General features: G+C 41.9%; 1 protein-coding gene across 1 annotated transcript in view; it reads right to left on the bottom strand.

Moving 5' to 3' along the window:
• STK4 (serine/threonine kinase 4) overlaps positions 1–14,720 on the bottom strand; it is a 46,635-nt gene that overhangs the window by 10,036 nt on the left and 21,879 nt on the right. Inside the window, exon 10 of the mRNA XM_009890872.1 lies at positions 10,623–10,780. Coding sequence (XP_009889174.1) covers positions 10,623–10,780 — 158 coding nt within the window. The remainder of the gene's footprint in view (positions 1–10,622; positions 10,781–14,720) is intronic.

Genomic DNA, 14,720 nt, shown 5'->3' with positions numbered 1-14,720 from the left:
ACTCGCTTAAGGATTAACAATTGATTTACCAATTCAGGATCACTTATCCTGAATAAATCAGAACTCCTGAAAAAGTAGAACAAAGCATACCTGAAGTAAGAGCGATTCCTTCATACAGTATTGCTGAGGGTACTATTACCGTGAAACACAAATGTAACTGAAGTGGTAACCGATTAGTTAACACTAAATCAGGATGTGAATATAGTCTTCGTTAATAATGTGGAGTGCGACGTTTGCTACTGGTATATTAGCATCATTAACTTATCTGAAGACTTCACAACTTAAATCCGCAATGCACAATGAAGGCCATCCATGGTGAGTAGCCCTTATAGTTTTAAATAACCTTGGCCTATCTATCTTAACACTTAGAAGTATTAACCTTTGTTCAACAAATGTTTTTAATTTGAGTCTTGGTCTCCCAATTTATTTCTGACTCCAGGTGAGCTGCTGAAGGGCGTTTGTTACCAGGGGGACCGCACCAGTTCCCTACCTCCTGTGCCCAAAATTGAGGCTTATTGTTAAACCCCAGTCCAACGCAGCTCTGCCTCCCCTCCCTCACTAAGGGAAAGGAAGAAATAGCCACAATTTGAAGGCAAGGAAGACTGGATAGAGAATTAAAAGAGTTCTGAGGAAAGACTAAACTACAGACACTTCCACGGCATTTTGAAAAATGAATAGCTGCATGGCTGCGGGAGAGGCTGTCGCCTTGAAAATCAGGGGCATGTGTTTCCTATCTCAGAGAAAAATATTTTTGGGGGACAGGCCCCAGTGAACCATCTCCATAAAATTCACGTCGCCTGAACCTGCATGCCTCGCCAGGCAAGGTTTTCCCAAGCGTTCACTATTACTTGGGCATTTATTTATAATGATCCTGCGTGATGGCATGACACAAACCAAGAAGGAATTAAGCACTTAATTTCTGAATACTATTCCTTTCAGGCTGTATCAGACTTTATGTATTAAGCTACTCTTTCTCCCTCTTTCTTGAAGGTCAAAGCTTGAGTTTTGAAGCTATCTGGTCACTGAGACCACTGAAATAAGAGCTAAGGCAAACCTCCCAGAACACCCTGGCCACTGGAAGCAGCCAGAGCCAGTATTACCTTCTCTGCATGAGCAAGACCTTAAACATGCCTCACACATGACGAAACTCCCCGCTGCGAAGTCTCCTGGTGAGGTAAGCAGGGAGACACCCAGTAATTACATGCACCAAGTAACACCGGCAATAAGCAACATCAAGATTTTTCTGCAGGTTTTATAGTAATACAAGAAGAGGGTGCACAAAGGCAAACGCACCAGGTCCAGAAGTCAGAGCTGAGGGAACTTTGCTCCTCCACAGTACTTCGTTTCAGGCACTTGTCCGGATGAGACCCTGCCCACGGGAAAGTATTCACAGAGGCTCGATGGAGACTTTATCCCCAGGCTTTTCCCTTATGATCCAGAGACTCGGTCCTCCAAGAGGCAATCCAGAGCAGTTACATTAGGTTCCTGACGCAGAGTCCCCAAAAGGAGCCCTTTTTGCTACAGATGAGAAAAACCTAGACAAGCTTCTCTTTTTAAGCTACGTTACCCTTTACAAACATTTGTACTGACAGATGAGTTGCAAGAAGATTTTAGAAGCATTTCAAATAGATCTCGTTTGAGCAGCAGTGTTCTTTCTTTAAGGGAGACGCTGTGCCAAGAACACACCCAGCCTTGAAAACAGATCTCAAGGCGTAACAAGGCTCAAACAGGTTTTCTAAAGAATTCGGTATGCTCAGAGATTTTTTCCAACGTCACACCTTCAATTATTAATTCCTTTTCCCTTTCTCCCAAAGCAGAAATGCACGTTGCAGCCTGACCTTAAACACAGAGCAGCAGTGGAACAAATCCCATGATCAAAGACCCAGGCTGAAGTTCTGTTAGTTACTCAGTTCATCCACAAAACTTTCAGTCAACGTCTCTGCTGATTAAATGCTACAGTAGCAAAGGGGCCTCAAAGACAGTCCGAGATGTTGAATTTACAAGTCTGAATACTCTCATATAAAGTTGATTTCAGGTTACATTATTTCAGTCTCCATTAAGGGCTATGACCTAAGCAATTCCACACAAACAGCAACTCATTTTGCTTCCCACTCACCGCAAGTTTCATTTAAAAGCCTCATGTCACAGAAGGCCTGCTATATACAAAAATATAGCAAAAATGAAATTTTGACAGCAAGTTGTGGCAGTAAGTGCTTTGCAATCAATGTCAGTATGCACCAAAGTGAAAGCAGGTGGTGAACAATGACCCTGTTACCAAATGTAAGACAGCAGAAATCTATTCTCTTCCGCAACAGACAGAAGAGTCAAGCCACTGAACCACCTTTTTCCAAGTTCAAATATTGCTAACAAATTTGAAAACCAAATGTGGCATCTTCTGGGTGTTTTTTTTGTTGTTTTTTTTTTTTGTTGTTATAAAGGGAATTTAGAAAGGTTTATAAAACCTACATACATAGAGCTTGCTGTAAATCACATTGGTGGTTTGAAGCAGCTGTGAATTCCATGAGGTTCGCAGTCAGGTTCAGTGTCTTCCTTACGCAAATGTTACAGAAGATTCAAGACCACTTAAACTATAAAAGAGATTAAACAAGCTGTTCCTGGGCTTATTTTTAAAATGACTGTATGTTTGATTACAAGGTGACAAAATAAGCCATTTTTCCTTAATAAAGATGTCACTAGTTAAAAGTATTTGCTGGGAAGAACATACCAAATATGCTGAAAAGGTAATGCTTGAAACAAACACAAACAATTAGCAGAGCTTTAAAAATTCTTAGCAGATGGCTGAAGGGAAAAAAAAAGGAAATCCATTTAAGAGACATCAATGTTATGAATCAAGGCAGGTGACATTTAAAACCAATGAATAAAACATCACAAAAACCTGTCTCTTTATAAATCATACTTCACAGTGGAAATTACAGCTAGGTACTACACTTTTAAGATCTCCCTCAATTAGCAGGAGATACCATGGGCTTTGGAAATTATTAGTTGTCTATTCTGGACTGTCTTCTGTTGTCAGAAAAATATTCTTTTTATTAGAGTCTGTTGTTTTTCCCCCCCCAAATTATGGTTCAATTGGAGAGCATTAAGACAAAAGCTTAATTTTAGATTCAGCACAGCACAAACAAGTTTACTTGTTTCCCAACCAGGAATCAGCCCCAGCTCCCCAGGACCTAGACGGCGTTATCTATCAGCCATCCCAGATCTAGTGTTCTCTCTCAAACTGATGAAATAATTTCGCTTTACGATCAAAGTAAGACTATTGGAAGAAATCAGTGCTTGAGAAGTAATTTTTATTCCAGCCACCACTGGGAAAAATGGGAGCTCATGATAGATGAAGGGAAGAAACTTTTGGACAGAGAAATCCCTGAAGGTTCACTCAAAGTGTTCGGTTTAGTCTTGGAAAAAATGTTACTGAAAAAAGCTCTACTTTAACCAAACATTTTTGTTCTTCTATGCAAAACTATACATATTCAAATGAATTTCTGGAACAGTCAATCTTCATTCACCACACAAGGGTCGGAGTTACTTGCTCTCTTAGAAAAAATGTATTGCAAGTTTCCTAATAATTCAATAGAAATCTCGAAATTAATTGGTTCTCAAATAATCCCATTTAAATGACGTGCGAATGCGCACACTCCAATAAAGCTTTTTTTTGCTCCTGTCCAAGTGGATCAACTTTCTGGAGTCTTAGTAACCAGCTCAGATTATACACTTGAGTAATTTGGATGGGGGAAAGGAGGAACAGAAAGATTAGTGTAGAGGCTTGCATCCGACACCTTTATGAAGCTGCTTAAAAGACAGAAGTAAAAAGAAGGTAAAGCTCATAGGATCACAGTAGAGTCAGGAAACGCTATAAAATGATAAACTATAAAGAGTCACACAATGGCAGCTTACCCATATAGTACAAGTGCTTTTCTTCTGGCTTCTGCCTTATCCATATCTCCTCAGCATGCCTTCTTCCTACCGCTAGAAAACACCCAAAGACCAGTTCCAACAGAATGAGTGCCAATTATTTAGCCTGTCATCATTTTCAAAGCCTGCAACTGTACAGAAAATACTCCCAAGTTTTTAATCGATCGAACTTTTAGAAGGACAGACAAAAGGCAGTAAAGCTATAAAGCATCAATATTAGAGTGCTAATAAATGCTATCCAAATGAATGTTCAAGAGAAACCAAAGACATTGAATGTTCCAGGTACTGGTAGACAACAAGCTGTTCACAAGACAAATGACACCTTCACAGACAGAATACAATAAACTACAGACTCTGGTCATTGTAAAGCAGAACGTGTTTACTGTTATTGATAAGCAATAAATCACTTGCCCTCTAACAGTTCCTCCCTATAAATCACTCCCAGTGAAAGAAACAGACGGTTCCAGTATGCAGCCATTCTTCACCACAGTCCTGAGCTGTGAGAAGAAATATACTGTGCCGAGTGATCTCCATTTTTAGTCCTTCTACAGCGGCATAGGGGAAGCAGCAGGGCGATGCAGGAGGCATAACCCTGTGCACCGTGCGATACCAGGTGCAGCTTTTGCAGACTCACGGCAGGGCTGGGCAGCATACAGAGCTGCAGCGTGCATCAGTCACCGCACCTCCCTGGTCTGGCCTCCAGCCGGCAGCAATCCATCCTGGTTGGCATCCGTACCGCCTGGACCACACCTGATATGCATTAGTAGACACTGATCTGCAGGCACTGTCAGGCTGGTGTATACCACCAGACTCAAAAATACAGTATGATCCTGATGTGATTTGACTTGCTTTGAAAGAATTAAGCTTTCTGTAAACTTTTCAGCAAGAATGTCAATCTCGCGCTATCACACCAATACCTAATTTGTCTAACTACACGGAAAAGGATTCGCATTCATGATTTCACCACAAACCAACAGCCATTTGTCCAACCGAACAAGCTGAAGACACCATTAGACTAACACACTTTCCTCCTCTGCTGGTAAAGATACCAGAAGTTGTTTTATTTATTTATTTTAATTACTTTGTTTCCAATGTAATGTTTCAAACTACTAAGTAAAAGCATAGAAAGGAGGACGTTAATACAAAACCTTATACCCCAGATGACAGCAGCATAATGAAACATAGCCCCAGTAAACAGAAAATTATACTTTTCTTTACTACTTCAAGAAAAGAACTATACTGCCACCCAGGTAAGAGGAAGCCTCGCCTGTAAAAAAGAAAGATCTGTTAAAAGCTCTGGCTAGAAGGTGCTTACAGACAGACATAAAAAATCTCAGGGTTTCCTATCAAGTAAGTATAAATGGCATACAGTTATTCAAAATTATTTAAAGGAGGCCGCAGTGGCAATACGAACTCTTGCAGCGCAGATAATTCAAGAACTCCAAAAGACACGAATATACTTTTAGAAACTGGACTATTAAAGTGTTTTCTTGATGTTTTGCTTCAACAGTTTGCTGGACCATTGCTTTGTCTCTTCCCTAAACAAACTGCAATTGCAAGTGTGAAACACGTTTCTGCCGCTCACTCCTTTGCCCCACTGCCTGGGGGTGGGGGAACCATCCAGCTCCTACAGCCTCCAGCTCCAAGGAACCCCTGGCAGGACTTGGTGTATGGAAGAGGAACATTGTCAGGAGCAAGAGCTTCTACACAAAACCAAAGTAAGCAGTCTACAGACCCCTTTGAAACAAAGACGTCTCATTTCAGAATTAGTGAATTTTAAAGAGCACAACCCATGGAGAAGTCAGGTATCATCAGCAAGCTGTGGCCCAAACAATTTGGAAGCAACAGGCCAGACAAGTGCTTACTGGAAAGAGATCTGTAGCTGCGGGATCAAACCCAGCCCTTCCTGTGGCTTCTGTAACTCTGCAAAGTCCCTCCTCTGCCCATCTCTGCCTAGCAGATGGTGAGCTGGAGACAAGAACTGTTGCTTGTACGTAAGGGCTCTCACTGTGCAGGCCTGACAAAAGTGGCAGCCGATCAGCACCTGCATTCTCCCCCCCCCAATTACAGGCATTAGCACCTCATGCTCAACCTTCCTTCTTTACCCCCACAAAAATTTCAGAAGCAACAGTTCTGCTGCTTGCAGGACAGTCTTCCCCAGCAGCAGAGAAACAGATGACACTGTGCACTGAAAAGCAATAAAGTCTGTTTTGGAACTAGGGGAAACCACGCCAATCTTTCCTGTCCAACGAAATTCCCATCAGCAGCTGAGGAGACACTTCTCAAAGGGAACTAAAAAGATGAGCTAGTGCAGAGAACAGCACTCACAACACGGAAACACAAGACCCGAAACACAGGTTTGCTCACGGCCGGCTGAAGCGTGGTGAACCTGCAAACAATGCCCGTGACAACAGCCATCTTCCACCGTCCTTCCACAGAGAGCCGAGAGATTTGCCGCATCTACTCCTTCTACTTCTGCCAATATCGAGACTCTCAATGATGTATGTTAATTTTAGTTTTGTAAGGAAAAAAAGTTCTGCTCCACAGTTTTTCTGCTTCAGTGAGAGAACCAGTGAAGGCGGATCCTCTCCATTGAGCCAAGGAGTGAGAAGGACAGACCCAACCTACTGGCTGTTGGCAAGTGTAGGAATAGGAAAGGTCTGATTCACCAAGACTTGGCAGATGCAAGCAAAGCAAGGTCTTCCCAAATGAAGCAGGATACTTCTTAAGAGACATAAACCTTGTTTCTGGAAGTCAGCTTCCTTCCCAGAGCTGCAGCAGCAGGACAGAGATCGCCAGTGCAGAAAATGACTGCTGATGGCTGCAGTTCTCCACCGAGGTCCTGCAGGTGAACGGCAACGCTTTCCTTCAAAAGCACAGCTAGCACCTGGTGTTCTTCCAGGGACGGACAGATAACAAGAGCAGCTAAAGACAACATAAAAGTGTCTGTACCAATTAAGCTCTCGACAGGCTGCCTTACACAGACCAGGAACGGTCGGCAGATACGCAGGTGCCGGAATCAAAAAGGCCTTCGAGCAAACGGCTTCAACTCCTTGTGTAAAGCCTGTGGAAAGACTCCATGTCCTGCAGTACTCTTGGTCTAGTATCTGTTCAAAGTTCAGGTCCTATTTGACTCCACATCCAAAACAAGCCCTTACGATACTTAATTAGCATAGATCCACTGATATATGAAAAATTATAAACTAGAGTTAAAGCAAAACCTAACCTCAACACTACAGGTATTAAAAAAACAGGACTTACATCATGATGGCAAAATTAAAGATTGACAGGGGCTCTACTGCCACATATTTTTGCCAGTGAAATCACACTCAGGGAATAAAAATGAAAATATTTCAGTATTGTTATAGCTACCATAAGCAACGAATGGCTGGAACCTGATAATTTGCTAACAAAATAGGCTTTCAATAAAATGATTAGTGATATAAAACACAGCATTCATGAATGGATTATCCACAACTACATGCTACAACAAGTTTGGCAACATCGAAGGCCCTTCAAGCAGGGCCAAAATAATAAACAAAGTGATCCTACTGTAGCCACAAGTGATACTAGAATACGGACCTGCTCAGAGCAGTTAAAAGGCTTTTAAAATAGGAATAAGCAAAGGGTTTGTTGTGTCTAAGGACAGGAAACACTGCACAATTAATTTTGCCATATTTCACAGTACAACTGAAAGAGTAAGTGAAAAAATGTATGACATTGTCTAAACAAATCTTCTAGCATTATTAATTCAAGTCTGTGCAACAGTATGCGACTAATGTTCACTGGCAAAATTAAATTGAACTACAAAAATTTTGAGATCTGATTATGGCAATTAGGAATCCTACATGCAACGCAGCCTGCCCGTTAACAGCCTACCCCTGCAGCATTTTTATATGAGAGTTTGTTATATTCTTCCTGAAAGCAAGAATTTTTGACCGTAGTTAGTATTTTTTCCCCCACGTTGAATAAATCATAATGTTCTTGAAAGCACTTTTCGTAATCAAGCCGGGCTTGAATCTTTAGAGATCCTTGTTCAAACATGAGTGGAGATAAACATTAACACCATCGGGCATTGACTAATCAGTTAATAGTAATTTCTACCTCAGAAATCCAAGGATGGAAATACACTGCTGGAAATACACTGGGTTTATGCCATCTCAGAGCATGACCAGGACATAGTGCCAGACCATCATGTCGGGGAGGAATGGAGTTTGTCACCTTTTTGAGCAGGATCTCTGGGTTTTCAGCTCCGCAGTGGACGGGGCTGACTCGATCTAACCCTTATCTAACGTGACATTGCCATTGTGATATAAATAGTGTCTTACTTGCCTGCTTCAGAGGAACAATGTTAGTCAAGAAAAGGTCAAATGGTTTTGCCGCAGGGGAAAAAAGCAAGAATCTTTTGTAATTTAATATTGCCCTTTTTTTTTTTTTTTTTTGGAGAGGGGCGACTCCAGGTGCTAGTCACACAGGAGGGAGAGGAATACAGAAGAAGACAAGGCATATTTATCTAGTCTGCAGTAGCACAAAGCAATAATATTTCAATCATTTCTTAAGGCCCAGGAGGAACTAGTATTCACCCAGCATCTCACTGATCTCATCTTTACTTGGAATGCTGCAAACTCTATAGACAACGTCTGCTCAAACTTCGACAATGCAGAAGTAAGTTATAGCTGCAGGCAAGGCTAGGCCAGATGGACTTGATACCCCTACTAGTGAATGTATATTTTTCTTATTCCACAATGCTTATTGCATCGATGCTTTCAATACGTAAAGCATTAATAAACATGACTTTTACAAGTAGTGAGCCAAATCGATGTATTTTTAGCCAAAGAGGAAAAATACCCAGTTTTAAGTCTTTGAATACATTACACAACGTGAGGTTACTGCTACTAACCCTCAGATAAGCACTATACAAATATCCCCGTGTATTTCTTAAGGATGCTTTCAAGCATTTCTGTTATCCTACAGAAAAGACCATAGCTCTGTTACAAAATTTGCATGCAAGACAGGCTGCTACATTCATACACAGTTGAACTAGAGAAATACATACAGCTGGGAAGCAAAATTTCTACAAATTACTACATGAAGGTGACCCAAAGCCCGATTTATTGCTAGCTTTTATTGCTTGCTTTTATTGCTTCCAGCGCACTGGTAATCTATGCACATGGCAATACTTCAGTACTAATGGAAATCAGTAAACAAGGTCACATGCGTGTCAAACAGTTGCTTTGCACATTCTAAAAATACTTGTAGGTCCTGTTTGCTAGAATGGCACCGACCTTTCCTCGTGTCATCTGCGCAGCCTGTGTCGCTCACTGGGTGTAGCCTGCACCTACAGCTGACGGTATGCAGGCTGGAATACATCCTACTCAGTGGAAATAAGGGTAATTGCTAAACTTGTTGTCAACCAAATTAGAAAGTAAAATAATTACAGCAAATTTCCCCTCGGGCCATCTTCTGCAGACTACAAAAAAACTTCTAAGATACTCCAAAGCAGCCCATCTTTCCTGGGAAATACCACACATTGAAAAATAATTGTTTATCATTAAATTAAGTTACAGCATGTAAGGTGAACGAGACAAACGGAGTATCTGACTCAACTGGAATCGTGTTTGGCCCAGACCCTGTGATAGACAGGCAGCTTGCAGGTTACTTATGCAAAACATGTTTATGCAGTGACTTTAAGCCTTCAGGCTAAACATAACGGACTGCAAAGGGCTAGAAAAGAGAAAACGCAGCAGGTCCCCTCCGCTAGCCATCCTTTTCGGTCTAAATAAGAAAATCTGAGATGCAGCAGCAAAGACAACAAAATATATGTAACAGCAGTAGTCTATACAAGCCGTACAAAGAGAATGAAAGGCTCCAGCTATTATTCCAGCATTAAAGTAAAGCATCTCCCCCAGTCGTGACTAGCAGAGGGAATTTGCTTTCCACGCTGCTTTGTGAAGGTGGAGTGAATCTCACCAGCTACCAAATGCAGCGTGACAACCTGAACCATGGACAGCACGAACCGACATCGTAAGGGTGCACAACGCACTTAAAGCAAAAAGTGCTTGCAGTGAAATATCATTGAAAGAAAATGCAGTGGAGGGAACAGTGGTTAGCATTCTGGCATTTTGAACTCAAACCAGAAATTTTCTGTCCTCACAAAAAAAAAAAAAAAATCAAATTTATGAGTAATAGATCTTTTTTTGGATTTCTGTAAAGTTCCTGAAAATTCTGAGCATGTGAACCGTAGTTAGGAAGACTGAAATTGAGGATCTGAAAGAGAAATGAAGACAAGCTCGATGTTTATATAATAAAACAAAACCCAGTGCCAAACTGGGTTTTTGTCAAACACTGTACATTCAGGATTTGCATTTTCCAACTGCCATCTGGAATTCTATTGTTTTACTTTACACATAATGGGGAAGTAAAGCAAAATCGCTTCTACCTTCATGTCCTCAGGCTTTTTTGTTCATTTGTTTGCTTTTAAACAAGGAAAATATACAGATAATGACTGGTTATGATTACCGAGAAATACCTAAAGAAAATGAGTTTTTCAAAATGCCCCATCCAAATCCATTAGCAATTAGAATCTCCTCAAGTTTCCATTAGTCTGTCAAAACAAGAAATAACCTTATAGCAGCTCTGACTAAAACTCTTAAAGATTGTCACATTGATTGAATTTCAAAGTATAGACTTACAAATTCGTAGTCTCCATCCTGTGGTACTTTCCAATCAGATGAATTTTTTGTCTGGCCAGACACATTCTTCCCAAAGCTATTGATTTGATTCTCCTTCTCCTTCTGCTCAAAATATTCAAGGAATGATGGTTTGGCTGGCTGCATCGTTTCATCCCTCCCTGGAAATATTAAAAAGACAAAAATAGTTGTTTTGAAAAATATATTTTCGGTTACACCGCTTTACATCATGCCCAAAAGTGATTTTATTTTTTTAGCACACACTAAATCACGTAGTACTGCTACAGTACTATTCTTCTCAGCAGCTTTTCAAACATAAAACTGACTGTACAGTGAGAAAACCGGAGAAGGGAAGCTCAAAGCCCACCACACAAGTGATTACAATGCTGGAGGCCTCGGCCTCTAGACCCGCGATCCGTCCCGCAAAGCACACTACCCCGTAACCGAGCTTCGTGCACCGAATGCCAGAACTAAAATGCTACCAAGTAGAGAGGCTGGGCTTTTCGCATCCCAGCCAGGTTGCCAGGCACTGCAAAACACGCAAAGTTCCAAAACTAAACAGCATTGTTTTACAAACAAAACCTCATCTTTATATTTATGAATGGAACAGTACAAAAGCGAGGCTTCCAAAGACCACCTTTACCACACAATTATCACAACTACTTCTACCCAAGGTAAGTTATAAGTTCTATGTTTCTTGGGTAGAAAGGATTAATTAGTTTGCAGGTCTTCCTTTTTTCTTTTTATAGTCAGTCAGTCAGTAAGTTTTCAAGTTTACTGCCCTAATTGGGTTTTTTTGGCAAGTTAATTCCTCTGAACACACTTTCTTAGTGGATTACTCAAACAAGGCAGAACTAGAGATTAACCATTCAATTCTAGATTGCACTTAAGAAACCTGGGGTAATAAGAAATGGGCGAGGGTACAAATAGAGACAAAGGAGTCAAAATAACCCCCTAAATATGAATACTTTGATTTTTAAGAGCAGGCCTCATAAGCCTCCCAAGCACCATTCTTAATAACAAAGAGTTCACCCATACTGATGGGAGAAGCAAGGATATAGCCAAGAGCACAAAACTTTAGCACAACTAGATTTACATTATTCTCATTTGTCTAAAATATTCTTTAGAACAAGCAAAAGTTAACAGAAAAAGAAGAATGCTGCTGACCCACTAAGACCAATGAGCTCGTAAAACTACATTAGCGTCGGGTGCCCACGTATGTTGGGTAGTTGCTGGGATTGGGGATATGAGCACCAATGCATCCCTTCTTCTTTTAGCCATCGCACCATCCGAATCCCTGCCTGTACGATTTAAGTATCATTACATACAAACAAATCTAGCAATCCATTCAGCAAGCAGGTTTCCATCCCTGAAGGAAGAAATGCAGGGTCAGAAGTTCCCAGAACGAAGCAGAGCCCCAGTGCTGCTTGGGGAGCGAGGAGGTGGGCTCCAGGAACGAAGGCAGCTTCAGCTGTGCGGTGAGGACAGTGCAACAGGGGAGGAACCAATGAAAAATGAGAGGATGAAAATACTGATTCCTAGCAGAGACGGCATAAAAACCAATGCAGGAATAAACCACAAAATTTAACTTCACGGCCAGTCAAGACCGAAAGACCTTCGCTATCTCCAAAGGAAGATGTCTTTATTAGTGCAACGGGTACCGCAGCCGATGCTGCCCAGGCTACTCTTGCTCAAAACTGGCTTGTCCTGTGAGTTAGTGCAGCTAATATCTCGTCAAGAGGCTCAACCTAAATGAAGAGGCAGGCTTGCACGGCAAACGCGCTTTAACAGGGCTGCACCACAACATCATGACAGCAGCAAAGGCAGCTAAAGACTACTCGCAGCTTAACGCCAGTGTGCTGCTCTTATTGATAAAATGCCTCCAAAAAACCTGCGAGCATAATGGAAGTAAGCACTGTAACAATACCTAGTAAAACGTTTTTCTTCTGGTAAAATATGGTTCATCATACTTGAAACATATGTTTTAGTCAATGCAGAAACCATCATTTTCAGAAAGTAGGATTAGGACTAGACTTAACGGAAAATGGCATCAGACTAGCCTAATTCTGGACTGTGGAAATAAGTTCACTGTCCAATGTTATACGTTTAAAATAAATATAATCTGCCAGGCAGGCAATCAACCAAAAGTTTAGAGCTTCAGACAAGCACACAGGGGATGGAGCCGTCCTTTGATGGGTTAGGGGGGGTCTGCGTAACGCAGGAGTTTGTATGAAGGCAGGCTAGCACAAGACAGTCCTCACTAAGGACATTCAGCAGCGCTTTCCTCTTGAAGAAATATTAGCTACTCTGGAAACCCATTAAGATTTAATCACAGTATATTATTCTTCCACATAAAATTGCCATCCAGTGATCCAGAACTTCCCTGGCAGACTCTGTCTGATCCTCAGACAAGTGTATGAATTCCTCGGTCGGCTATGAGATACTTTGTGAAGTTATTTGTCTATAGACGTGTTAAATACAGAACAAATTTCTGCAAAGTACGAGAAATCTTGGCAGGATATTTGGGTTGTGATACTGAGAGAAGGGTGGTTCTACACAGCCTGAAATGTCACGATGCATTTTGAAAAAGCACTGCACCGTTCTGCCTCTCCAGGGTCAGCTAAAAGCTCAAGCATGAACTGAAGTGCTTATACTTTTGCACTATGACAACTGGAGCAAAGACAAATTATTCTACCCCTGGCAGTAGTTCCCCTTTTTAAAAAAAAAAACAAACCAAAAACCTCATCGTACAGAATTAGATCAAGAAAGACACCTTCAGACAGGCTGCGTGAAGGTCAGTCGGGAAACACGTCTGCGAAGTGGAGAACAGATTTGCTGTTGGGAATAATTACTGAAATACAATAGCAATCCAATTACTGCTAAGTGATAAAACATTTATTTAGAATGAGGTAAATACACCCCTTGTATTCTGCTGCAGTCCAGCCTGTCTGAAGCAGGAGGCGAGCTGTTATGGCCAATCACGGCAATGTTTAACACCAACAAATTTTGCAGAAATAGAGGAATTTGTAACTACGTAGGCTAATCTACACACAGCTTACTGACAGCCAGCCTAGGCCGCTGTAATTTAGGCTTCCTAGGAAAAGAAAAAGAAAATCTAAATCAAGCATGTACTGTACATTTCGAAAACAATTGTCTGCAGCACAGGAGACTTTCAAAGGAAGTGTTTCACTCCAGTGACACTGGCTTATTCAGTTTGTTGTTGTTTGATTTGTTTGTTTGTTTTTTTTTTTATTAAAAACTGTTCACTCATACCAGAGCTTAATTCAGTGTCACTTGAAGTAATCATGCTCATTTCCCCACAACTTGTATTTTACCAAGAACTGCAATATTTGGAAACAACTAGTTACATCTAGTGAACAACCACAAGCCTTATTTAATAAAACTTCTGTTTTCATGCAGAAATGAAACCGACAAAGAAGGAAGCGCTTGAAGTGGTGGTGGTAGTTTATAATCCTGAAGAGTACAACTGGATTTTCAGCCCCACCAGTACAAGTGATGGAATAGCTGGGTGGCTGCAGGGAAAGGCTGCCGGGACACCGAAGGGCTCCCTGCCACACCGGGAGGGTGGGAGGGCAGGGGGGTTGTTCAGCCTGGGGTGGACAGGAAAGGCTCTAGCTGTGGTCTCCCACCCCAACAGGCCATCAGAGCCCCACTCTCCCCAGCAAAAGGATGAGAGGAACGGTCTGAAATGCAGCACGGGCAACACAGCTGAACGCAAGGAAGAAAGTTTTCACAACAGGGATGGTTGTGCAACAGTGCAGGGCTGGAGCAGCTGTGCAAGACCCTGAGCAACCGGATCTGACATTGCACTTGGTCCCAGCCATCACACAGGGAACCGGACTGATGACCTCCAGACGTCCCTGCCAAGCCGCTCTGAGGGCGGTGAGCCCCTGGGGCAGGTTGCCCCGAGAAGCTGTGGCTGCCCCATCCCTGGAGGTGTTCAAGGCCAGGTTGGACGGGGCTTGGAGCAACCTGGGCTGGTGGGAGGTGGCCCTGCCCAGGGCAGGGGGGTGGGACTAGATGATCTTCGAGGTCCCTTCCAACTCTAACCATTCTATGATTCTGCAGCTCACGCTCTTC

The sequence above is a fragment of the Charadrius vociferus genome, unplaced genomic scaffold (genome assembly GCF_000708025.1).
Source record: "Charadrius vociferus isolate BGI_N301 unplaced genomic scaffold, ASM70802v2 scaffold280, whole genome shotgun sequence".
Classification (NCBI taxonomy): Eukaryota; Metazoa; Chordata; class Aves; order Charadriiformes; family Charadriidae; genus Charadrius; species Charadrius vociferus.
Note: the sequence above shows the minus strand (reverse complement) of the source record. Positions and strands in the feature narration are given on the sequence as shown.